Genomic DNA, 27360 nt, shown 5'->3' with positions numbered 1-27360 from the left:
AAAGACCACTAGTTCCAAACAGAAATTACATCAGTGGTTTAGCATGCTGATGGCTACTAGCAGTGGAGCCAAGATCATTGCTCCTGTATCCTAGGACACTAGGATATTGGATATCCACTGTTTATTGGATGCAAAAAAAAATATTTCAGGCTCCCACAAAGAAGTTGAATTCAAAAGTTATATCTCCATTATTTTTTGGTCTCTTCAAGTCTGTTTCAGCAGACCTGTTCATGTTAGTCACAGCTCCTGCAGAACCTCTTTAATATTCAATTTGAGCTGGTCATCATTACTATTATTTCAACTGACAAATATGAAAATAATATTGTTGTATACACCAAAAATTATGCTTTCCATTCCCATTTTTATTTCAGCATGCACAACATACTGTGGCTCATGCAAGTCTTAGTGCACAGCTCTGAAAATGGCATTCTTCAGCTGCTGCTTAGAAAAAAATTGGCTACTGAATAAAGAAACCAAAGCACTTAGGTAACCAAAAACTGACAAATTTGGATATTCTGCATTACTAGAAAGGATCTGTGTGGATACCACAGTACAAGCTGTTCCTCAACCTATGTGTGTTCATAATACCATAAACCAACTATGCCAAGTTGCTGTTCTTAATGAAAACCCTACATATATACTGAGTGATTAAAGTTTCACTTTACCAAGCCATGTAAAAGCCCATCAATCATCAGTTGTTTCAAACATGATGAAATGAGTGCTTTGTTCTTAAAGGCTTGATGAAATCATGTACTGAGTTTTCAGGGGAACACTTGCAAGTGACTTTAAGAATTATGTGGCAAGGCTTTGGTAGTGAGGGGGCTCTAGGGGGGGCTTCTGTGAGAAGCTGCCAGAAGCTTCCCCTGTGGCCACCAGAGCCAATGCCACGGCTCCAGGATGGACCTGCCACTGGCCAAGGCTGAGCCCAACAGGTTGCTGATTTAAAAAGGGAAAAAAAAACCTGCTTGGGCAGGGGGAACAGGAGCAGGGAGGGGAGTGAGAATATGTGAGGAACAGCTCTGCAGGCACCGTGGACAGGGAGGAAGGAGATGCTCCAGGTGCTGGAGCAGAGCAAAGGGATGCCCAAAGGAGACTGTGATCCCGTGGGAAGCCTGCATTCCACACAGAACTGGCTCCTGTGGCCCCTTGGAAAGGAGCCCACACTGGTGCAGGTTTGCAGGCAGGACTTGTGACCCCAAGAGGGACTTCATGCTGAGTGAAGAAATGCAGCCTGTGAGAAGCTCTCCCACTGGAGGAATTAATGGAAGAATGTCTCTTGTGGGAGGGACACCAGGCTGGAGCAGGGCAAGAGTGAGAGGAGGAAGAAGTGGCAGAGACAATATTTGAAGTGACTGTAGTACAGTACAAATATGAAACAAAATCCTACAACACAGTACTGGAATAATTTGCTGCTTCTGAGCATAGTCTGCAGCATTGATGCATTTTTATGTGTTAAAGCATCTTTGGGGCTAGAAACTCACACAAGTTATTTAAAATTCTGTTTTCAGAAACTGTTTTCATTGTGTTGATAACAGAGAGACATGCCAAAAATCACTGTAACCAGACCTAAATAGCTTGCATACCTTTGTATTTCAACCTCTGCCTGAAATCAGAGTATACTACTCACAGTAGCATACTTACAGTTGTTCTTGAAGCCCACAGCTGGACAGAGACAAAAACCATTAAAATAAAAAACTGCATATTTTATTTTTAGCTTTAAAGATGCATGTCTAAACAATCAGTAGAAAAAAAAAAAGTAAAAAAAGTAAACACCAGCATTTTGTAAAATCACATTGAACTAATACAAGACATAATACAAAGTTTTCATACATGACTCAAATGCAGTTTTCAAAGAAAAAGCAGTCTGGTCTTCAAGACCACTTCCACTTGAAAAAAAACTGTTAAGTACCCACAGATTTTAACTATAAAACAAGGATACATTCTTTCTTTTTTCTTCCGTTTATGGATTTGATTGCCACAAACTTCAATCATTTGCCAGTGAAATTCTCATAGTCTCAGTTACAGAACTGAAGAGAACTCATACAATTCCATGACTGAAGTCTTTCCATTTTCAGTACACACTCAAGTCAGCACTTGTCACATATCTTTAGACTGATCATCTTCTTCAAGTTTTCTGATTTCACTCTTTAAACAGTTGATGGTTTCACGACTTGCTTTTAGTCTTTCTTTAAGCTCAGCAATTTCAAAACTAGTCTTCTTTTTGGCAGCTTCGAGCTTCTCCCTGGTTTTTACTTCAAGATCTGCAACTGTGGCAGTGAAAAAGAAAAAAAATTTTTTAAGTGCCATGAAGTTTGCCTTTTTTTCCAATTGATCAGTAAATAGGATAGCATTTCAGCATCCTGAAAAAAAATCTGTTACTGTTAGCCTTACAATCAATGGTTGTAATCAAAATGGTATCCACATAAGAATCTGGATTTAAAAAAAAAAAAGAAGCTTGTTTTGCAGCCTCATTCAGCCCTCAGCCCACCAGTTTTGCAGAGAGCTACACAATTCATAAATTAATTTTCTAAAATCTGTTTAAAGATTAGGTGAAGAAAATAAAATCTGACATGGTGACAGCAAATACATGGGAAATTACAGACAACTATGATTATGTGGTGCCCGGTGACAGCACACGAGGCCATAGGCACAAACTGAAACATGGGAGGTTCCCTGTGAACATCAGGAAACTTTTCCTGTGAAAGTGACCAAGTGGTGGCACAGGATGCCCAGAAAGGTTGTGGAATCCCCATCATTGGATAAATTTAGAAGCCATCTGGATACAGTCCTGGGGAACCAGCTGTAGGTGGCCCTGCTAGGGCAGGGGGTGGACATGATGCATACAGAGGTCGTTTCAAGCCTCCACCATTCTGTGACTCCTTCTCCAAGTACTGTCATCATTTTCTATGTCTCACTGGAGTTTAATCCTATGGATCTGAAAGTTTTGGTTATGCCGCCCTACTTTAATGAATATATGACATCAAGTACCTATATTTTACTATTTTTTCATGCACAAGTTTTAAGACAGAGATGGTAAAGGCAACAAGTCTACGAAGGCTGCAGAGATCACTCATATCCCATACATTACATAACTGTGGGCAGTGGCAAATATTATCTGCTTCATTAGCACATTTTAAGGAAGTATTTATACAAAGAAACCACACTGAAAGTTTCTACCTATTGTCTGGAGAAATACCCAAAACATTTAAATGAAAAAAATTTAAATTTGGATGTTTTTATCCATCATATTATTAAACATTTTCTAAACAAAAGCTGTAACATGCAACAATAAGAAAAATCCACCTCAAGACTGGCTGAACTAAGGCAGGAATTACAAGTAGCTCACACATCCACAGAGCCAAGCAGACATAAGGCAAATAGGAACCCTAACTTTGAAGAGCTTCAAATATAATCACTCACCACTCTTAGCTCTAGGTGTCTGCTGGCCAAAAGATACATGACATTTGTTGTCAGGTGAACATAAGGTCATGTGAGGTGGATTACACTGGATTAAGGTTTTAATTAATAGGGCAGGATTTTGGCTTAATAAATACGACATCTTCTACTCTCAGAAAGCAAGTAATAGATGAAATAGAGAAGATCAGAAAAAAATAATCATTAAATGCATTACAATTTATCAACCAATGGATCTTTAATTTAGTTTCCTTAGTTCCCTTAATATTTTTGCTTATATTTGGATGAAAAGGACAAAAAACCATTATGCTGTAATTAAGAAGTATGTCACAAAATTACCTGCAGTTAAAGAAGTAGAAGGGAAAAAGAGCTTTCAGACACGACTCTTTACCCACAAAGGGTTGCTGCTTTGACTTAAACATCACTAACTGTTCAGTACTTCAGGCCTTCAAGTGTGACCTTTGCTTGCAGTGCTGAACAGAACTGTACCACAGGGGGGCCTTCCTTTATTCTCTGTTTTAATTCATTTCAAAGATGTCAGACTAGGTGTAGTTCATCACTCTTCATACCAAGTAATTCCTAAATCCCTTTTTTTAGCAGCCATAGGGATAAGAAAATCTTAGAAGTTTTCAGGTAAGCATTAATACCCTTGCAAAAGCTAAATTTAATGCAAAATTACCACTTTTTTGCAGCATCCAAATCCATTGTACTGTTACAGCCCCCCCCCCAAAAAAAAACACATTAAAGGCAAATCCAACTACTGTTATTTCTAAAGCTTAAAATACTTTAATTTTCAACTTACACTCTGTTTCATGTTTATAAGCACCTAGTGTTAGTTGACGAGACGTTGTTAACAGCTGCTGCATCATTGCAGTAGGATCTTGAAATATCTAATGAAGGAGAAAAATACACGGTATCACTAATACTCTCCAAATAAAGTGAGGATTACATTAAGAATGTTCATACCATTTCATCATAGAATTCAGAAACTACAGTTTTCTTCCCCAGGATGGCATTGGTATCCGACTGAAAAAGCTTCAGCAAGTGATATAAAGTTACCTATGCAAAAGACAGAATTTTATTAGCTTAAAATTTGAAGTGAATTAGAAATCTTGTTCTAGATATCAACAAGTAGTATTTGTTCCTACAATATAACTGCATTTGATTTAAAAAATTTTTAGGAATGCAAATATAAATGTCATATAGCTTCAGTAGAATTACGTTGAATTTAACATTAACGGTTAAAACGTGCCAACTATCTAAGGGCCTCTTGAGACTTCAAAAATGTCTGGGAAAGTGATTTAGGACTGGTATATAAAAAATACTAATACCACCTTTTCTGAAACATTTCCCAACAAGCAATTTCATTCAAATTGACTTTCTCAATTAATCAGTTAGAAAGTGCTTTCTGTGACCTTATTCTCTATTCTTGAGAAAACGAAGCACCAGGGAAGCTGTGGATTACTTTTCACTGAAATCTCTCTTTCTGGGGTTACTCTTCCGTGCCTGCACTGCAAATGGCAGGGTGGGGAGAGGACTGGAAGCCCTCTGTGCAGCCCCGAGGAGCCACTGACCACCTGGCCCGTGGCCTGGGAAGAGCACACACAGCCCACACTTGTCCCCTTCCACAAACAGGCCCAGGAGCCGTGGTGGAACAGCAGTACCTGACTACCCTGGGTACTTCCTGGAAAGGAAGAACATGACAGGCTCCCAAACAGCCTTTCAAGAACAGCAGCAAAGAAAAAACACCCAACCAGCCTTAGGACAGCTTGGTCAAGCTGTGAAGGGAATTATTACATGTCAGGATGCTACCGAGCCCAACAGCACAGGAAACCCATTGTTACCAATTGCCATGTATTCAAGAAAAACACGAAATTCAGTTTCACTCTCATTCAAAAAAAATGGATTAGATAAAGGATTGTTCATGTGACAGAAGGAACTCAATCCTTCCAGAAATAAACATCCTTTTCCCCTAAAATAGAGTAATCAAGTTTCCTACTAAACCTGAATAAACAAACCTACAAGATATGTCTGAAACACATGAATGGAAGAAAGAAATCAGTTTCAGTACTTTATGCAACTACAGAGTTGTTTTAACCTGGTAGGTAGAGACTTATGCTAGCGTAGTAGCCCTGCTGCTTTTTGACTGATTTTGATATGACAGAAAAAATAAAAATTAAAATATTCAAATATCCTAGAACTTGGAAGCTATGTGGAAGAGAAATCCTCAGTGTGTGCTCAGCCCAGATAAGGTGTAATATGTGGTCACATATTAGTAAATGTCAGAGAAGCCAAGCACAGGAAAAGCAGTCATAAATAGCAGGAGTGTAGCACAGAAAGAGGAAAATATGACCAATCCTTAAAATAATTTTCTACAAGAAGAGACTTTTATTACTTCCATGGCCAATGAGACTTATTTTGACCAGCAATTTCCTAGAGCTGTAGGCCGCCATAATTAATGATTTAAGCTTTGTTAAAAGTTCAATGTACTTACAGGTCGTTCATTTGGATCAATGAAAAATATCTTAATGATTATTTCAAATTCACCCCAGCCTGTTTCGGTGATTTCATATGGTGGTTTGGTAACAACTGCAATAGGCAACATAGAAGTGTTAATCCCATGATAAAGCCAGAACAAAAGCCCAGTTCTAGGAACAACTGCCAAAATGCAAAACCCACCTCTTAAAGGATTACCGTAGCTTTCATGCAACTTGAATTGAATTTTTTTCACATATGCAGACATGTCCTAAAACAGAAACATTGTTATTTCTGATTATTCAGCACACCAAGCTACTATTCAGTCATCTATCCTCTGTGACTACATTACTTCTGATTTCAAATAGTACTTCTTCTGACTTGAAGCACAGAAGGAAAGCAAAGCGGTAAATCCAAAAATCAGCTCTTGCACACAGGTCTGTTAGTACTTCATGACCATGAATGTTCTCCAGTGTTCCCCTACACTGCAAAGATCACTCCAAAAACCATAAACAGAAGCATGCCTTTGCCATGGCTTTCCTTTTTGGAAACCCACCAGCCTGTGTTTTCTCGGGTTACAGCCCAAGACCCTCCTGCCCTCTCCTCTAATCCCGGCTTTTCAAACCCCACGTCCCGGCGCTGCTCGGCTGGAAAAGACCTCTAACATCACGGAGTCCAGTCCTTAACCCAAGGCCACCACTCAGCCACGACCCCAGGCGCCACATCCACAGGCGTTCTGCTCATTCCAGGGACGGCAGTTCCCTGGTTTCCCAGCCCGCCTGTTCCAAGCCGGAGCAGCCCTTCGGCTCCGCTGTACCTCGTTCCGGTACGGCTTCACGTACACCGTCCACTGGTGAGTGTGACCATCCTCCTCTCGCTTCTTCCCAAAATACCGCGCGACGTTCCCGTACACGATCGGCTTCACGATGGTAACGCCCTTAAAGAAAAGGAACACGAGCGGACGGGGCGCCTTCAGAGAGGCGCTGCCGTACGGCGCCGCCCCCGCGGCCCGAGCCCGGCCGGCGGCCGTACCTTCACCCTGCCGCCGGAGTCAGGCCCGAACTCTGCCATTCTCTTGAACATATTGCCCGGGGGCGCCGCCCGCCGCCGCCGCCGCCCGCGCCCGCCCCGCCCGGCCCCGCCGCCGCTCCCGCCGCCGCCGCCGCCCCGCGACCGCCATCCCCCGCGGCTTCCGGGGCGGGGCGGAGCGGAGCGGAGCGCGGGCGGCGGGCCCGGCCTGCGCCGCGCGGGACGCGCGTCCGGGGACCGACCGCAAAGGGCGCCCGGCACAGGGACACCTTCCACTACACCGGCGTGCTCAAAGCCGCATGCAGCCTGGCCTTGGAACGCTGCCGGTGATGGGGCATCCACGGCTGCTCTGGCAACCTGTGCCTCAGCACCCTCACAGGGAAGGATTTCTTCCAAGTATCAATTTAAAATCGGTCCTCTTTCAGTTTTAAAGCCGTTCCCCCTCGGCCTGTCACTACATGCCTTTGCAAACAGTCCCTCTCCAGCTCTGTCAGGGGCCCCCGTAGGCAGTGGAAATCCGCTCTGAGGCCTCCCCGGAGCCTCCTGCGGGCTGAGCCCAGCTCTGAGATCAGTCTGACCGGGTTTCTTTGGAGCAACTCGGCCGCACCCTCTGGTCAGCCCGGCTCTGTCTGTGCCTGTGATGGGCAGGAGAACTTTTTGGACTCCTCCTCTAGGGAGCTGCAGCCAGACCCTGCCTGCAAGCCATTTTCCAGAGCATCCCCCCACCTCCCTTGGCTGTCCAATGCCTGTGACGGGCTGGGACTCCTGGCAGACAAGACAGTGAACATCATGCTTAACTCTCTCCCAAAAGGTAAAAATTTCCTACCCTCTTCCTTGTGTGAACAGCACTGTTCAGTCTGAAATGTTATGGCTGTTTTTATTAAAGCAACTTGGCAAGACTGGCAATCTTTTACAAGTGGTCAAGCTCTGTCTTCACAGAAAAATTTTCTAAGGTTAATCTAACTTCTAATTAATAATTGGCTTCTGTGGAAGACTCTTTATTCCAATAACAAGATAAACAAGAAGTGAATGGTGCAGTTCCTGATGTAAAGAAACCTTTTTCTCCGATGTGCTCATGACTACTCTACAGATCGCCCTTTGGGGTAGGTGGGCTCGAACATTTCTGCTTTGGGTTTTGAAGACAGAGTTGTAACCAACTTTTGTTAATCTGTCAGAGAACAGGACTTAAGAGCATCAAAAACTTCATCAGAAGCTATCATACAAACCCTGTTAAGACCCCATGTGGAAAAGAGTGCACTCTCTCAGAAAAGTCTTTCTGTTAAAAGAGTCTGTAATAAAATGGGTTGGGTTAGGAGGAGCCTTAAAGACATCTAGTTCTCACCCTCACCCCTGCTGTGGGCAGGGACACCTTCCACCAAACCAGGCTGCTCAGAGTCACATGCACCTTGGTCTTGAACACTTCCAGGGCTGGGGCATCCAGAAGTTTCTGGGCAACCCATTCCACTACTTCACCACCCTCATAGTAGAAAATGTCTTAATATCTAGTATTATCTTCTGTTATGGAAAAAAAAATAAATGAAAGGCAAATACACAAGAACAGGGCAAACTGGTGTAAACACCATGTGCCCTAAGGAAGGCCAGAGCCTCCTTAAACACATTTGTAAAAATAAAGGTAGAGGAAGTATTAACTAGATGTTGCAAATGCCTGAGGGGGTTTGTTGGGTTTCTTTTTCTTGGGCCAGTTCTCATAAGCCCTCAAAAGGAAACCTAACACACCCAAGGATAGCTTAGCTATTACCTTTTGGGGGCATATAATAAGCAGGACGGCTTCTGCTGCAGTGTTAGAAACAAAAAAGGTTTAATAAAAGGCAAAATAACAAACAGAAAAACTTGAGCCAGGTAGAGAGGTCTGCTCCTGGTGTAAACACCTCACAAAAGCACCTTAGTCCTTTTGTTCTCTTCTTTTCTACCTGATGGGCCAGGCAGGACTTTTTGGCTTCTATCTAATTAGATGACCTCGAGTTTTTGGTGAAGTCTCTGAGGTCCTATGAGGTGGCTTTTCACCTAATCGTTGAGAGAAACTTCTGGGTTTCTTTCCTTTTTTGGGGGACAAAGGCTAGCTTTGCCACTCTTGTCATTAGGGGGCACACTGCTACAGGGGTTAAGTAATATGGAAGGGAAATAACAATAGGGCAAGCAGTATCAGCACACACAAAAAAAAGAGATTTAATATAATCTAGCCAAGAAACAACTCGGGCAGCAATTTTCTTTTGTAACCCCTGGAGCATGGGAGGAGCAGGATACTCATCCTGTAAGAAGTGCAGGAACAAGTACCCCACACAGACTCTATGAGGTTTTAAGAAAATCATGGAAGAAGTTAATGCAGTTGCCTGCCCCAGGACAAGACTGAGCTTCATATCTCAGGCAGCATTTTCCAGTCTTTCTTGCTGTTTTGCTTTCTTATGTGACCTTGCAATGGAAGGCTAAAACACACCCACAGCATTCCCAAACTGTTTTGCCTATAAGTATGGCAAATCACAGAGATAGGGGTTGATTGAAAAATAATTAAATTCCTTTTTTAAACCTGATACAAAGGTTTGTTCACCAAAAGAATGGCTAATGGATTTATTATCTAAATATTCACAGGCTTGAATGTTATTACCAAGATGGAAGCACATTTAATAAAAGAAGTGGCAGAACTGGAGAAACTGGCACTGGATGTGTACTCTGTGCCAACTGAAATAAAGGAAGTTATCTCAAATGCAGAAAGCTCCAAGACAGTCACTGAATTTCAGAGTCAGATTGTGGCTACGGAGGGAAAACTTTTGGTTTTGGAACATGCGGAATGAGAAGAATCTGCATAACAAGATGACAGAGGAAAGACTGGAAATGGATGGTATTTTTTGAACTAGACCACGTTAGGCAGGTTCCTGGCTGTAGCAAAGGGCTGGCAGCACCCTGAAGAATGTAAGTGCTGAAATCTGCTTCTACCAACCTGTTTCTGGGAGCTGCTGCACATGATCTGCCACCATGCTGTAACTGTTGAGCCCAGCCTGTGTCCAAGTGTGCAGCTTAGGTGAAGTTTTTTCATATGCCACTGTTGTGAAAGGAAAGAGCCACATACTAGGAGCTGGCTGCTCCTCAGAGAGGTTTAAATTTTATTTCTAAATTATTTTTGAGTAAAAGGCATAAAACTAATTTTAAAATATGATACTTAACTAAATGGAACAGGCAGGGGATAACTAGGAATTAGGGCACAGAAGGAAACCTATATGACAAGGTAAGTTAGTTTTCTGAAGTATCATACTGTTACCACTGTGAAATTAACACCAAGAAAATTTTCCCGGACTCCTGCTGAGATGGAAGCCAGGAAGAAGATAGTTTTAATCTCATGGAGAATTTATAATTACATAGAGAAGCTCAAAATACAGCTTTTTAGAGCTGCTAATAAAACACTGGCCTTCTCTGACTCTTTTAATAAAAAGTACTTTATGTACTCAAAAAAAGAACCCACCAAACAATTTAGACATTATATTCAACAGTTTCTTCTGCAGGGTTCTGTTAGCCATTCTACACTATTCACCATTTTCAGTACCTTTACACTGCAGGTCTTGGAGAAAGTAGGGGCCATGAACCTTCATCTTGCAAATAATCCAGGCTAAATCACCTTCAGGAAAGTGAGAACTGCAGTTTTAATTACATATAGGCTCCAATTAACTTTCTGAGGTGGGAGCCCAAGTTCCTTACAATTTGACCCTTGAATAAGGATTCTGTTTGGCATGAATGGTCTGTTTTTATCCCCTCCCACCAGCGTGGAGCTATAACACATCCAAGCAGAGGCATATGCTTTTTGAGAGAAGCACAGTCTGCAGACTGTAAAAGGTGGCAAGGGTAGCTGCCTGTCAAATAAGTAAATGGCTAACAGGGAAATGGGACACCAGCGAGCCTCAGAAATCAGTTTTAAGTATAAGAGTAACCATTCTGAAATGCAGCAGCTCCACAGAGCTCACTGCTCCTTCAGAGGCAAATGCTGCCTCTTCCACAGGGGAACCCACCCATCTCCAGAAGGGTTTGAGATGCAGTCCATTACAGGCAACATTTTATCTCCTTGTGTGAACAATATCTTTTTCCATTGTCTTTAGCATCAAAGAAAGGTTTCTAAGCCTTAGTACCAGTGTATCATATAGGGAAACATACACAGGAATTTGAGAGCAGCACACTCAAAAGGTATCCAGACAAAAAACAGGGATTTAGATTCTTTCATGAGGTGTCAAGGCAAGGAAAATACAGGTTGTTTATTTTGTGGAAAAGGAGAGTAAAAAGTGACTGCTATCTTCTTAAATTTAGGGCAGTTGAGGATTATTACACCTGGTTCTGCTGACAATGCAGACACAATTAATGAAATTATTAATTGGAGTGGGGTTTTTTTGTGCCACTAGATGGCAGAAACAGCTCTTTTACACTCCTTGATCACATTTACACCATTTTAAATGTACACTTACAGGACACCTAGGAGCCTATTTTCACCACTAAGATGCAGGATAAAACAAAAAATCTACCCAATGACTGTCAGTGCTAAGTAGATGAAGGTAGTTTTGAAAAAAATGTTCAGCAATATATAATTTTTCAAACCATCTGTTTATACTGGGTCCTTTTGGTAAAGCTGAGAAGCCTTGTTTCAGAAGAAATTAATTTTACTTCCCACTTACACCAAGTGCACAGGATTTACAAGACTTCCAGCAGTCTGATGGGAAGCAAAGTGCTAAAAATTTTCTGCAAATTGTTCACAAGAGATGCACAAACAGGTTCACACTGAATTAATTGAAAGGAATAGCTTTTGTATTTGTGGGGTTCCCAGACAAAGCAAGGAATGATGCATCTGACTGTGTTTTTAGAAGGCTAATTTATTATTTTATGATACTATATTATATTAAAGAATACTATACTAAGCTATACTAAACTATTCTAAAGAATACAGAAAGGATACAGACAGAAGGCTAAAGGACACTAATGAAAACTTGTGACTCTTTCTAGAGCCTCGACAGAGCTTAGCCCCAACTGGCCAATAAGTCAAAACAATTCACATGAAACCAATTAAACAATCACTTGTTGGACAAACAATTTCCAACCACATTCCAAAGCAGCAAAACACAGGACAACAAGCAAATGAGATAATACTGTTTTCCTTTTTCTCTGAGGCTACTCAGCTTCCCTCCCAGGAGAAGAATCGTAGCAAAGGGATTCCACAAATAGCAATCTTCTATCTGCAGCAAAGAGCTCTGTTTCTACTGGGCTGCATTTGTTTTTCACACTGTCTCTCAAGGAACAGAAAGAAAGGAGAAAAAAGCTAGCAAATTTTTGATCAGTTCCTTGAACACCATACACTTTTATGTTTCAGCATTAAGAGCATGAGCTGATCTGCCTGTGTTTTCTATATTACACATTATGTTACACCACTTCTCTGATTCACTTCAGGCTCAAACTTAAGTCATTAAAAATCTGTTCAGCACAAGAGCTTAACTGCACCAGCACTTCTCCCTCCCTCATCCAAAGGACGGCACAGCATCTCTCAAGCTTGCAACATCCTTGACAAATGTGCTTCATTCCCCAGCTGTCACTCCACAGCTCTGCTTCTGCACCTTTCACAAATCCCTCCTTTCTCCCCCAGGCTAAGAAAGGAAATATATTCCCATCGCACTCTCACTTTGGTCTCTCTGTTGTCTCTTTTGTACATCTACCAGCAAGTTATTTTTCCTGGACACAGAGCAGGCTTATCTTCTCCCCTTTCCCAGCCATTTACTTACACTTTACAGAAGCCATCACTTGCTTTTGTATCTTCCAAGAGATAAAATAGCTAAAAATTCAATGTGACAGGTAAGTTTTTCTCCTTATGCAGTTCCAGTTCATCTGTCCATCAGGACATTCAGATGAACCAGTTCATCTGTCCATCAGGATTTCGTGTAACAAAGTCTCCTGAGCAGCTGCAGCCTTACCTATACTCATAGAACACATGAATGTGCATTAAATCGTAAATTCTTCACTATGTCAGGAGCAATCTCTGTTGTTAGTCAAGATAGATTCAGAAAATAGTGTCACGCTTTAAGAATTTTAGGATGTGCTACCCACTGTCAGAAGTGTTGAGTGTGCAGACTACATTCCTTTAACAAATATGCTATGCTGACCAGGAGGTTATCTTTACAAAAATGCTAACTGGGCAAAACTCCTTTCTCAAATGACTACTTTTTATCTAGGAACAGGATACTGCAGGCCTTCCAGGGGACTCAGCTAAATCTCAATGCAAAACAGAGGTCCTGGCCCCAAAATTATTAAACCAGTTTTTCCTCACCTTGTGTCTCGTGATTTGTATATAGTCCTGAAATTCGGGGTACAGACACTCAGGTGCCTGCACCTGAACTTTATGTAATAATGTTTGTAAAAAAGGCATCTTTGTGATCATAAACTGCACACATACCTCTGTCTTCCTTCACTCAGTCTGCATTGGACAAACTTACCTTTTCTAGCTTCATAGACTTTGCTCTGCTTATTTGGCTGTTTGATTTGCTTTCTGCTGCTCCTCTCTTTTGCAGCTTACCAATTTTCCTGGACAAGGTGCAGTATTGTGAAATTGTCTGAATGATGAACCAGGAGAAAATTAAAAGGCAGAGAACAGCACTAATACTCCAAACCTGAGCATCTCTTTCCAGCCCAAACAAGGGTTAAAAAAGACACTTCCAACTCCTTGCTCAGTGCCTGCTTCCCTGAAGGTGCAAGATGTCTCACTTCCATAGAGACAAATTTTTAAAACTAAAGCCTCTCTCTGATCAGTGACTCCTGTATTGACAGTAAATAAAGCAAAATGCCAGCTTCACAAGAGAAGAAACTTCAGTAGTGCTTTCAGTGAGGCTGGTGCTGAAAAGGCGCAGCAGCAAAAGGAAGATTTATTCCTGTAAAAACCGCTGGAGAACTCAGCTGTCCCACTGCCCCTCAGCAGATGTGCACAGCAACTCACAGAAAAAGTTTCTACAGTCAAATAGTCTCCCTTCGATTGCCGTTAGTGTAACAACAGAAGGCTTACAGGACTGTTTTAGGCTCCCCTGCCAAACCTCACAAATGCCTTCCACCTCCCTCTCCTCCCAAACAACTAACAGTCAATAATAAGGGCCATACAGTGAGGTTACTCAGCCAACTGCAGCCATGTTCAGGAACATGTTTATCCTGGTGTGGGTGACTTTGGGTTTTTGGCATTTTTATCTTGTTTCCAACTGTCAGAGGACATAATAAATAGGAAAGAGTTGGCTCTCTCTGCTGAGGTGGCAAAGATGAGGCTTCTGCGCCAACTTCCTCATTGCTAAGCACTGGGGACTCTCCAGCCAGAAACAAGCAAGGACAATAATCTGAAGCCTGTACTCCTACCAGGATCTCTCTCTCCAGCTCATATAGGCCTCTGGGCCTTTCAATCTGCAGCAGTTATGAAGATCCTGAAAGAGGTTGGAGGCAAGGTTCTAACAGGCAGAATTAAGCAAGAACATTTTCTGAGTAAGCATTATCAAATTATTTCCATGTCTGCAACTCAAAGGATAATATTTTCGCTAGGGAACTCTCAAGGAAGAAAACAAAGCCCATACTTGTTAGATTACCTTCCCCATTCTCCAATACCATTTCAAAGCATACCTTGATAATCCTGCATCCTGGTTAGTTGACCTATGCTTGAACACCTCCAAAACGAATTCATCCATGTACTACTGAATCCTCACTGTGTTTATCTTAGAGTATACATCCCATGTTTTGGGGGGACAGGATGCTTTACACTTGTCTCACATTTCAGCAATTGGAACTGCTGAACACCCTAACCTGGAGGAAAATTGCAGGAAGACACTTTCAAAATCAAGAGTTCACAATGATTTCCCACTCTGCTCTTAACCCAGAAGAAAGCCTGGAGTCCCCTAAACCCCACCAGCCACAGCCCAACACCATTTCCATCTCTGTCTGAATTTTCAATGTGTGTTGTAGCCTGGTCAATGAAACCAAGTTGGCTTTGCTATTCTATTGTTTACTATGTGGACAAATAATGTCTGAGCCCTTTAGAGCAAGTAAATGTTATTTCCATTACTGTTATTTGCATTCTGCTACCCCAAGAAATTCAGGTTAATTTTCTAATGAGCATTTTGTTTCCTCTACAGAGATTTGTAGTTACCCATTGGGTTTAAATACAGTCATGAATGTTGTGTTCTTCCAATTAGATTAAATTTTAGACTTTTTTGGAAACTAACTTTTTTTGAAAGGAACACCAGCATTCTCACATAGTCATACCATTGTCAAAAGCAGAGGCTCATCACAGACCAACGGTGGAGCCAACAGCACCAGTAATCTAGGATGGTACAATGGATCTAGCTCTAGATTCAGAAGTAATTACAGCACAGAATCTAGCTGTAACTATCTTAGAATGTCCACCCTCCAAGTTTTAATGTCTGAAAATTTGAGAAGTCTGCAAATAATGAGAATTGCAAAGAAATTAGACAAGTTGAAATGAAGACAGACAAAAGTATTTTTTTATATAAAAATGGTCTTTATTTCTTCAATACAAGGTTAACTACTATTGCAGTTTAAGACCAACACAAAAGTTGGACAGCAAATTGCTTAACAGTCTCCTAAAGGCTGAAAAAAAGAAACCTATGAAAGCTAAAAGTTGTGCAATATTTCAAGTATAACATCTAAAAAAATGAAATTATCCCTAAATTTACAGATTATTTAAGTACCTCTGCTGAAAATGTATTGAAATCCACATTTGCTAGGATACCAGCTTACCTTGTGGAGAAATAGAGGTCTCCAAAAACTGCAGTATTCACAGACTCTTTGGCCTGCCAGCATCAGGGAACTGTTTACTATATATATAAAATCCTTTGGAGTCAGGCATTCTGACAGGCATCCATTTCCCTACATTTTGCATTGCAATTCTGCATTCCAACTTGGACAACCCCCCTCCTGTATTTCAAACCATTTCTTGAATATTTACTCATATATCCTTGTGCAAAGCGGGAACCAGGAAATGGAATGGTACAGGAAGACAACACAGCCTTTTGTTTAGAAAGTCAGCAGTGCTGGTATTCATCATAAAAATGTTACAGTTTACCAAATAGGAATGTATTTCACCTTCAAAACATTGGCTTTTTTTTTCCTTTCTTTATTATTTTAAAAAAGGACAACTGCAGTAGTAAGGAATATGAATTTGCAACCACTTATATTTATAAAAGCACACACATTCCTCATTTTCTTCCATCTGAAGATCAAAGGAATGTCTGTTTCATAATGTGATAATATGCACAGTTTAAAATATTTTCTATTACAAAATACTGTGTACAAGAGGGTGAGGCTGAAGTCTATTGAATATACTCTAAAGTGTTATTTCTGAAATCATGTAAAAATCACATTACATGGTATGAATAGATAGGAATTTTTACAACCTAAATGCTCCATTCCATCAGGATCAAAGGTATATGTTTACTATTTTCAAGATAGTGTGTATCTATCTTGTGTAAATTTAGTGTATTTTGAAGATTTAAGCACAGACATATGCATCATCCCAGAACCCACTGCAATCACTGGGGCTACAGAATGGGTTCATAAATTAACAAATGTATCATACATAAATGGAATAAGGAGCTTTATTGTATTTCTTCCAACACGGGGGGGAAAAAAAATCCCACAAGAACATCAAAGTGATGAGCTTCTATATCCCAAACTGCTCCTTAGTAAATTTATCCTCTATAGGTAAATCGAAATCTAAAAATACATGGGATGTCAGACCTTAATAGGGTATGGGAAAGAAAAGGGAGGAAGGCAAAACAACTACAAAATTAAAAAAACCACAACTCAACACCCCCATACATCCCAAGCTAGTCTGAAGTATTAATTGCAAGGCATCATAATTGCAAGAGACAGTATTTCTGCATAAACGTCATGATTCATCAGCATGCTGCAACCATTATATTCAAGACCTGTGCAGTCAATTACCAAAATAATATGAATCTCAACTGAATCCACATTGCTTCTTTTCTGTGTTACAATTCTTATTTTGGAAATTAGTTCGTATTTTTATGTGGACATTGACCTGCACTTTCCTTCTCTAAAATCCTGAAGGGTTTGCATTTCAATACAGAAGCAATTTAGTGTTTCAGATCTCTGCAGAGTACCAGTCCTAAACGTGCATGTTTTAGATTTAAATCTACATGACTGACAATATCTTAACGAGCATTATATTAGGAAATTTAAGGCTGTATCTCAGTTCACACAAGAACCAAAGACAATTTTAACAGGCTATGTATAAAATTCTATAAATAGAAATGGGAGCAATGTCTGTTTAACCTGTACAGAAAGAGCAAGTGGATAAGGAAAGAAAATCAGGAATTAAGTATTTCTACAAAGAATGCCATGTATTTTACTAGAAACACAGATGACAAGTATATACAACACTGAAATCTCCAATTATCCACACACAACTAGGAAAAAAACATTTACAAGGGTTTGGGTATGCAACTAAACAATCAGGTAAAAAAATACAGTTAGAAAAACTAAGCCTCACCAATTTCAAAGAAACAAAACCACAAAGTACTCAGTCCATAAAGAAAAAAGCTAAAGTCTAAATTTAATAAAAATATCTTGTTTAACACAAAAAACAACAGCTATCCAAGCTTATAAGCCACACTGTAAATAAAAATCTGAAGTTCTGACAAACATTTTCCAAAATGTCATCAGAACAAAAAATATTGGCACAGAAAGGGAAAAAAAGAAGACTGTACAGTTTCCAAAATGCTATGTTCTTCTTCTTAATTACTTTGACCTGTCAAAATGTATAGTCCTGTAAAAATTTTACTTTAAAAAAACCACCCTCTACTTCTAAAAAACAAATCACCAAAACAAGTTCTGTTGGTAAAGCACGACCACCCCTAAGTCACTACTTGTTAGTTTTGTCTTTCAAGATAAAGGACATAGCCTTAAGATAATATTTTCAATGTTACTTAGAAACTCAATATTTGAAAAAAATTAAGTATTTCTTCACAGATTATTTAATCCTTTCATCAGCAAAAGGAAATGAAATACAACTGAATGAATATTAAACAGCAGTAGCCATCATGGCATCACCACCAGTCAGCAAGTTTCCAAACTGCCATTTCCTGTATGTGTACAGGAAATTGAAGGAACCTTTAGTAAACGAAGACTTGGTAAAAATTCTACTACAGATCCAGTTACACATGATGTACATTAGGCATATTCCTTTTTGGTGCTTATCAGGGTCTTTGGATTTTTCTGAATATTTTTTTGTTTTATAAAAAAAAAATTAACAAAGGAAGCGCACAACAATGAGAGTATTGCCTAAATTGCAACACAGTACATTTATCGGTTAAAACTAAGAATCTGGAGAACAGGCAGAAATAATGGGCTTCGTACAGGGATCTCATTTCTCAGGTCACAATGGCCACTCTGTTTAACTTATGTTATTTACCCTCTGCTATTCTCTCCCTGCTATTTCCATTGCCAGCAATGGAAATATGTGAGAAATGACAATCTATGTAAAAAGAGCAACAGTCTCAAATCTATTTCACTGTGGACTAAAATATCAGTTCCTACATAAAATGCTTGTAACGTTACTTTATTTTAAAATTTAATATATCTACGCAATGGAACATTACTTACCTGCTGCTTTTCCAGTATTAGCTATTCCCCATTTTACTGCTATAGGCAGGTAATTTCTTCCTTAAACTTATTACACACAGTAGTAAACAATGTTTTTAAGTAAAAAAAAGAAGTTACAACAGTACTGTTTGTAACCAATACCTATTCACAAAGAAAGCAAGAAGTGATTCATGACTTGCTTGATACAACTTTCAGTTTTACAAAATTTTTAAAGGCAGTTTTCATTTTCAAACAGGATTAAACAAACACGTGAAATATCTTCTCAGAAGCAAATAGTTCAATAAACACCAGTGATCCCATGCATGAGGAACTGAGGTACACAATTTAAGAAAAAAAGAAAAAGGGGCGAGTCTGAAGCTGTAGCCAAGTCCAAAAGCATCAACCTGGCTGCAGGAAACCTGGTTCAATAGTAGGTGCCAAAAATATTAGAGCATTTCAGGCTTATGCAAAACTTTTGCAGTTGCACAAGCTACTGGTCCCAACTCAGTAAAGCATAAAAATCACTCACATATGCAACACTTAAAGCATATGTTTACATTTCCTGAAATCTATTAAATGTAAGCACATGCTTTATATGCTCTGGAAAAAAAACAGATTTAAATGCTTTCCTGAACAGGGTAACATTTTAAGTCAGCTGTAAAATCTTCAAAATTGGTAAAAAAGAAATTAAGAGGCTTCTAAGAGTTGCCTCTTAAAGCCATCTGAGGTCTTGAAACTTAACTTAAAACATTAAGTGCAGCTATTTGAACGAGTGACAACTCCAAGAGTGTGTCTGTTACATAACACTTTACAATAGACTAAAAGTGAGCCTTTGTGCAAGGCTGATGGAAATGAAGCTTTTGCAGCTTTTATGAAATTTGTTTGCTGGCATTTCACACTTGATGAAATTTAAAACAAATTCTTTAATTTGACGCCTACTTTCACTGAGTGCTCCAATAATTTGTTTTTAGGTAAATTTACAAAACCTCATCTGACAAATTTAATCAGTGCCATTTTTTGCTGAGACATTTTAAATATTGCCCACTGGTGAACAAGGACATACAAACGTACCTTCTCTTTTATAAGCATGTGTGAATAAACCCCAAAGTATTAAGAAAATACCAAACCCATGAAGTCATAAAAATGGTAACATCTTGTTTGTTCTGGCATTTCTAATATACAACTATGTACAGACTGCTACGGCCTTGGGGGTGGACAGGGAACACACACAAGCACTATTACTATAAAACTGTAAACAACTGCAGGATTTTGGGTGTTTTAAACCTAACCTTTCTACCCCTTATTATGGGCAGTTTAAGTTCATATGAACAGTTTAAGTTTATATTAACTGTAGTGTCAATCAGGATCAAGGCTGTATGAGATAAAATTTTCAGTGTGCTAAAAATCGCAGACCTGGGACTATCTCTCCTCAGAACAACTGACCACAGAGAGCTGCAGTTTTTACAGTTTTATAAGTCAATTAGCAAATTCACAAGCCACCTAGGTAAACACTGCTAAAAAGCAAAACAGAATTAAAGGTTTCTCATAACCACCTATTTTTGTATCAAAATTGAGTGGGAGAGCGCAACATTAGTATGTTTAACTCGCTGAATCCAAGATTAGGTTGAGGCATAGGCAAGAACTATTGCGATGTTTCTGAAGACAGCATCAATGTTTTCATTGTAACATTATCCTTAAATATTGCTGAACACATGACTTTCCCTGAGGTGTAAACATCAAATAACTTGAACAGCTTTACACATCAGCCCCATTAAACAGTTTATTACAACACTACATCTACTGTAATCAGTGGTGCTGTGTACAGACATTATATGAACAGTTTAACATGAACAAACTACTATAAAAACAAGCATTTACTTGACTTTTTTCAATTGCTTGCACATTATAATTGCCAAATGTATATAACCAGTAATAAAGTTGCAAAAGCTATAAGGTTTAAATCACACAGGTTTCCCTCAAATAAAACAGTTAAGCAACATAAAAAAGTAAAAGAGCTACTGGTTACCATGTATGCAGATTTGCTTTATTCAGATCTATTCCTGTTCATATTATCCATGAATCCTTACAGGCTCAGTTCAATCACATGAAGCAAACTGCCGGACAAGCATCTTTCCTTGAAGAATGTATCTTGTCTTGCACGCTGTTCCTCTTCCTTCAGCTGTAATGTGTCAAAATTTGTGATGTAGATTTTGCTAGTCCCCAAAACACACAGAAAATTGTTGGCTTATCTATACATACACAACTCGTGCATCTACTTCACCGTGATGTTAACTAACATAAAACACCCAGAAGCAGTAGCTACTCACTGAAGTTGTTTTCTAATACAGTAATTAAAAATAACATTAATGTTGTTGTACAACAAAGTTGAAAGAATATAAACTTCCCAGTTAAAGTATTGATGATAAAGAAATAACTACTGCTTCTGTGACCAACTGCCAAATTTGTATAAAACACTTCCTAAAGTATGCATTCTGCAAGAGTAACTGAACAAGAATTTAAAGTAATTTTACCACAATTAGATTTTTACATTTTTACCTGCCCACTTACATAAGTTTTAAGCTGGTTTGACATTTAAGTAATTAATTGATTATATAATGAAGTGGATGGCTCACAGCTCAGTAACATTTAAAAGCACACAGAATCTGACACCAGTACTTGAAAAGACTAGTGGCAAGCTGGATGGGTTCACATCTAAAAATACATACTTGCAGTTATGCACAAGAACCCTCTTTCCAACTAATACAATGTAGATTTGCAGATTTCCTCACCTACTTGCCCTTGAAAAACCCCGAGTCCTACTTCCTGCTCTCCTCTATTTTGGCAAATCAGGGAACCACACAATTCAAAGTTAATTACTGTAAGAGTTCACAAAATACTTGGGGATGGTATAATTCCATACACTGGATTTCAGTTGAATTCCATTACAAAACAATTAGCTATCTTAATTTCATTAATAATTCACAGTTTCAACATTCAATAATTTCAAAATAGTTTCAATCAAGTTGTTTTAAAAACCCAACACATTAAATTATTCATTTGAAAACCAAGACATTTAGAGAAGCAAGTTCATGAACGTGCAACAATACACAGCTGTCAAATAGTCTTCTACTAGTACAATAATTTCAAAGCTGGGAAAACTAAGTAAGCAATTTTTCTTCTTCATTTCCTCAAAGTGACTGTTAACAATAACTTTTAAAAATTCCAAAGTATAACCAAGTATAACCTATACACTACAGTATGCACATAAACTAATCCAAATCAGTGAGTGAAATTTCTTCTCTTATTCACAGGTCTTGTTCTCATGTCCTGAATGCATCAACAACTAATTTTGGGGAAGTTCCTTCCCCAGAGGCCAGTGTTTCCGTGGGAGTTATGTATTTTTGAAATTAATTACTAGCAAAGTGACAAGGTGCTACCTCCACAAGAAAAACATGTTTGGAGCTGTAAGCTAAGTTAGCACAGACAGGAGAGAATCTCAGTTTTCTCGTGGAGAAAGTCAGTACTTGACAGCTGTGACACTGCACATCAGAATTTGCTCTCAACACACAATTGCTGCAGCCAGAATGATGGATCTTGATTATGTCTGTGGCAACAATTAACAGATCCAAAGTGCCCTATATATGATTTAATACTACTATAAGAAAGCTTCAGTTCCTGGGAATAATTTGCTGTATCTGTACTAATGGATCTACAGGAACTCTAAAGAATGCACAATAAAGTGAATTTAGGATTAATGCTTTTTGGTATAGAGCTCTTAAGATGGTCAGCACCACACTGAGCCTTCATTTTTTAAAACATGACCAACTAAAATCCAAAGTGGAGTACATTTCAGTTCCATATATTCTGCCACTATATCTTGGCAAAATTGGAAACCCTTGTGGCTCGAAAATAAATAAATCTGTATGGATTATACCTGCATGTTCAGCTTTTTTCAGTATTCTACAGGCAAGTAGAATATTGAAGCAACAAAAAACTTTTTAAAAAATTAAATCTCTAGTATTTCTTGGCATCTTTCCATCTGCCTCAAGCTCATACATAAGCTATCTGTCCCAAGCATGTGTTAGATTTGTATGATTTAACACCAGACAGCAATCAGTTTCTCAGCATTTCTACCAAAATTTACCAACTCTATCCAAATTTCAGACTTAAGTTTTGAATTGAAATTTTGTAGTTTAGAAGTTAGGGGTTTATGCCAGAACATTTCACAAATGAAATCCTAGAACTTGAGTGATCAAACATGTCTATATTTATGCAAGATGCAACTTTTTTACCCACAAAAACACATTCTTACAACAAAACCCCAGTAGATTTCTTATATATATGTATCAAAAGCATCTTGCAATAGCAGCTCTAATTTTTCCCTTAATTCCAATTATCAAAAGATTTACATAAAAGCTTTAAACAGCCTTTAAAATTTTGAAAATTCTACAGCAATTTTAAAGCTGTATATACATATACCCATCAAGTTTTACCATTGTAGTTTATTTTCAGAGATTGAAATTCAATCTCACATGTTCACATTCCAGTAAAATGCACAAGATACATTAGTTATATCCTAGATGCTCCTATGAATTATTTCATGTAATTCTCCTTTATTGTATTCTATACATGAAGAAAAAGGAATACACAAACCAAAAATCCCACAGAAAGCACCAGCTTAAAAGCTTAAAAGCCAAAAATTTCTTTTTAATTTAACCTACATTGCAGAACATCACAAAATACCCCAAATATTCTGATATTTTAGCTGTAACATAGTGAGAAATAAAGAATTTCAAGCTTGTCTTTCTATTTGTCTTTCAGCATGTAAGCACACAGATACTCATGTGGTTCTGTTCACTACACACATATGGACTATTTTACCAGCACTAGCATCTTCTCACATTTGCTGCCTGTTCCCCCCTCCTATTATGAGCGTACTTACCTGCTGTCTTTGTTCAGTCTTAGTGTATAATTTAAGATCAACACAACAACAATTTCATGACTCTTTATAAATTATTTTACATGGGGGAAAAACCTCCTAAACTAACTTAATTTGTCAGGTGTCTTTCTTCTATTACCCTGGCCTGTCTGTTCATCAAAACTAACTGATGAACAGAGAGGCACGTTCAGAAAATTCAATCTTTAGTTTACAAGTTCAAAAGATATTAATTATTGGCAAGTATTTTGCACATTCATATATGAGCGAGAGACAAAAAGGTAGATCGAGCTGCCACAGGTAAACATAAAAATTAAGATGTCTCATGTGTCTCTTTTTAAAAATTTTTTTTGGTAAAAAGAAATCTTAGTTCTCAAACCACAATGAGCAAAAGTAAAAAAGTGCATTTTGTCATTCTTTGAAGAACGTTGATTCAAACCAACATTTTCACTTCTGTGTTTCATATGCCCACAAGTTTCTTGGGGAACTTTTCACACAGATCAAATTTGTCAAAACTATTGAATTCACAAATAAAGAAGCCTAGAATATGAGGAACAAAAAAATATAAATGTGTCTGCAGACACCTCAGAAGTCAGTAAAATTACAGCAACATATTCATGGGAAAAAAGTAATAAAAGTTATTCATTTGAAAATAAGTAGCATAAGATATTCTGTTCATTTTTTAAATCCCTGTTTCACACTCAAGAAAATCAGATTCATCACTGAACATTAACAGACAAACTCCGTTTCTGCAAAGCACCAGAGTAATGGTCAAAACAGATTTTAAGAAGCGCATAAAGCAGTGGCACTGCTTGCCTCTATTCATGCTATGCTGGATTGCAAATACTGAATCAGATGCACAAAGCATTATTTCTCTGGTGAATGCTAAATACAGAAGAATAGTGCCAGCCCCACATAAAACACACAGTTAAAAAAATGTTAGGTAAGCAATATAAATGTTGTAACAAGCTTAAAACTAAGACCTGATATAATTCTAGACAGGTATATATACCCAGGTCTTGAACAATGTTACCACAATTCACTTAATATTAACTAGAAGCTTATTATTAAAATAGCCTATTAAAAGCAAGCATTTGCCAATTCATTACAAGTTTTCTTAAAAGGCTAATTTTACTTCACTTGTGGTTATTAGCACAGTTACAGGACCATTCCAACTTAGAGAAGCAAAAATATAATTAATACTCTGTAAACCATCAGTACCATTTCCCCTCCTACTGACACAAAAAATTCCAACCGTATTACTTCTTGAATCACTCTAAAGCTGAAAGTAATTTCAGAGTGATCTGAGAGCAGTTTTTGAAGAAGCATATGAGCCTCGAACTTCAATTTTGCTTACAGTGGTTTGAGAGCAGAAAAATCAGAGAATAAACATGAAATACGGAGTACAAAGTCTACATACATATCAACTGTTACAATGTTATGGTTTTGTCTTTGCAATTCAATCCAAATCCAGTTTAAATAGGAAATAATCAATCAACCCAATAACAAAAACAAAATGGAAAACTTAACATTCAGCAGTTATAGAAATTCAGACAGATTAAGATTGGGACAATGTATCACCTAGAAATACATTACTAATTATCAGTTAAAAAATCCTGCCTAACAAGTCAGGACTCATGCTGATGAGGTTACATTACTATTCTGTTTGTACACATTAATTTTTCTAAAAGTCAATCTATTGTGTTCTCAGTTTTTTTGACTAATACAGGTTAGACACTTGTCTTAAACCCATTGTTATATTTTATATTTACAGGCTTTCTATGAGCAAAGGCAAGATGTTCCAAGGAAGCATTCAGTTTATATAGTAATTCAGGAGAATGGATTGTCAATGTACATGAAGTCTTACTCAAGTGAAGGCACAAAAATCTTGCAACAATTTGATTTTAAATCATGAAGTGTACAAACAGAAGTGTAAATACCTGATATGGTACAACTAAACTTTTTTAAGTTTTGCTGTTATAAACATATTTTGTAAGTGATTCCAATTTAACCCATCTCTATAAATGTAATACAGAACAAACAGAATTTCACTGTTCACAAAAGTTTTCACAATGGACCCTTAGAATCCTTCTGAACTAGACGTGTAACACTTTGGAAAAAATGCCAGTACAGTATCACAGTCATGACTATAGGTACACAATAAGGAGAAATATAGGTGCCATTCATAGGGTGCAGGCACAGAGGTAACTTCATGTTTTCTGGCAAAACACAGTAATATGTGGAATAACTCGTTTCAGCACTGTTGATATTTATTAAATGACTGAGTGTTAAATCAGTTTATGAATATTATTCAATGTAAAAAATGAAACAAAAAATGTATGGGAACACACATCTTGGTGAAAATGAAACATACAAACCAGGAGATAACTCTGTTTCTTTTATGTGTGTGTGTATAAATATATAAAAACAAAACTACAATAAAGATCTTCTTCATTAAGACAGCAACAAGACAAACTGTTTACAACTTAACTTAAAAAAATACCAAATGCTTTAATTTACATATAGTATACTAAATTTGCCATTTAAATCAAGTTCTTAGGACCTATTTTCTTTGCACAAGGGAATTTTACCAAGTCACTCTATTAAAAGAAAAGAGAAATCCCAGCACACAACAAAGCTGAAGGATCTTGCAAATATAAAACCCACCTGAACTGAGACTGAAATCATAGCCTCAGTGCAAATTGTGCTTCAGAAATTATAAATGAAAAATTTAAAAATGCAACCTAATGCTCTTTGACATATATTCTTGGGGTAAGGGAGTAGGAAATCTGTACTTGGCACAGAAAATCTGTATCTACGTGCAGAACACTAAATACACAAAAATCAAAGCTAGATTAGTAAACTATGCCAAGGGTTAAAAAAACGCCTATCTTTCACTCCAGGCTATTAACCATTTTTAGTATGGTTTGCTCATCTCCACCAGAAGTAAAATGCTCTGGAAATGCATCCTTTACTCAGCTCAATGATTACCTCTATTAGTAACAACTATTCACAAATATCAAAAATATGCAGGTATTATAAAAGGCAAAAACCCAGTTCAACAAAAGAAATTACATTTACTTTTGTTATATTTGTATTTTTACATTCTCTTATTTTACAATTAAAAACCAGAGTTGATATTTTTACTAAATTCCAGAAATATTTCTACCGATCCCTTTCTAATGGCAAAAAGTGGCACTAACAGAAATATACTGCCAACATTATTTCAGCTGCCATGTTTCACCTTCCTACTTAAGCCTTTGTCTCCCCTTCTCTAGGTCTGTTATTTCTTTTTGTGTCCCCTGCTGGTATATGAACCTGAGACAACAACCCACTTAATTCTCAACACACTAGAGCATATCATAATACTAATTTGTTCTCTCCCAGAGGAGTGTCAGTGACACAAAAAGCCTGACTGAAAAACTAACATTTAACACATACAGAACTTCTCACTTAGGACTATACTATGTTTTATTTGACTTTTTAAGTTTTGCTCTGTAACATCTAGAAATGAACTCCCATGAATAAAAAACACATGCAAATCTGGAAACTAAATCTGAGGTTAAATGTAAGAAATGGAAGCTGGACAGACAGGCACGTCTATGAGCTTCAATTTCAGTGCAGATGTAGTGGAAGTTCTTCAAAGAAGAGTAAAGACCACTAGAGAGTCACTACTAGGGAGGGTTGGTTTTTTCAGTTGTGAAATGTAAGGAATCATCGGTGGCTTTAATTCCCAACCCCACAAACAGTACATTATATAATGTCAACGTTTTTATGTCTATTAAAGCAGTACATTGAAAAAAATCATTGTTTAGCGTGCTACTCTAGCTGTCTAGACATTTGATGCATACAAGACTTCAGATACATGAAATAAA

General features: G+C 38.1%; 2 protein-coding genes and 1 long non-coding RNA gene across 6 annotated transcripts in view; 1 reads left to right on the top strand and 2 right to left on the bottom strand.

Moving 5' to 3' along the window:
• Positions 1-1682: 1682 nt before the first annotated feature.
• On the bottom strand, positions 1683-7063 carry YEATS4 (YEATS domain containing 4). Its single transcript, XM_064419469.1, has 7 exons — positions 6922-7063; positions 6707-6826; positions 6094-6160; positions 5909-6003; positions 4381-4473; positions 4217-4304; positions 1683-2267 (listed from the first exon to the last, which is right to left on the bottom strand). Exons 1-7 carry the CDS (start codon positions 6970-6972, stop codon positions 2098-2100), a joined length of 684 nt encoding a protein of 227 aa, XP_064275539.1. The 5' UTR covers positions 6973-7063; the 3' UTR covers positions 1683-2097.
• A 30-nt stretch (positions 7064-7093) lies between these two features.
• LOC135300225 (uncharacterized) lies at positions 7094-25975 on the top strand. Its single transcript, XR_010362094.1, has 2 exons — positions 7094-7729; positions 9526-25975. It is a non-coding gene; the product is annotated as an uncharacterized LOC135300225 (long non-coding RNA).
• The window catches only part of CPSF6 (cleavage and polyadenylation specific factor 6), a 26845-nt gene continuing 19788 nt past the window's right edge, over positions 20304-27360 (bottom strand). For all 4 annotated transcript variants that reach the window (XM_064419465.1, XM_064419466.1, XM_064419467.1 and 1 more), the window contains one exon: positions 20304-20728. The gene's annotated coding sequence lies outside the window, so the exon portion shown is untranslated. The remainder of the gene's footprint in view (positions 20729-27360) is intronic.

The sequence above is a fragment of the Passer domesticus genome, chromosome 5 (assembly GCF_036417665.1).
Source record: "Passer domesticus isolate bPasDom1 chromosome 5, bPasDom1.hap1, whole genome shotgun sequence".
NCBI lineage: Eukaryota > Metazoa > Chordata > Aves > Passeriformes > Passeridae > Passer > Passer domesticus.
This window is presented reverse-complemented; position numbering and strand designations above follow the sequence as displayed.

Coding starts and splice junctions, on each gene's coding strand:
- YEATS4 (XM_064419469.1), bottom strand. CDS start 6,972: ATGTTCAAGAGAATGGCAGAGTTCGGGCCTGACTCCGGCGGCAGGGTG. Junction 6,004..6,093: donor CTACGGTAATCCTTTAAGAG/GTGGGTTTTGCA, acceptor TGCCTATTGCAG/TTGTTACCAAACCACCATAT. Junction 4,474..5,908: donor TTGATCCAAATGAACGACCT/GTAAGTACATTG, acceptor TCTTTTGCATAG/GTAACTTTATATCACTTGCT.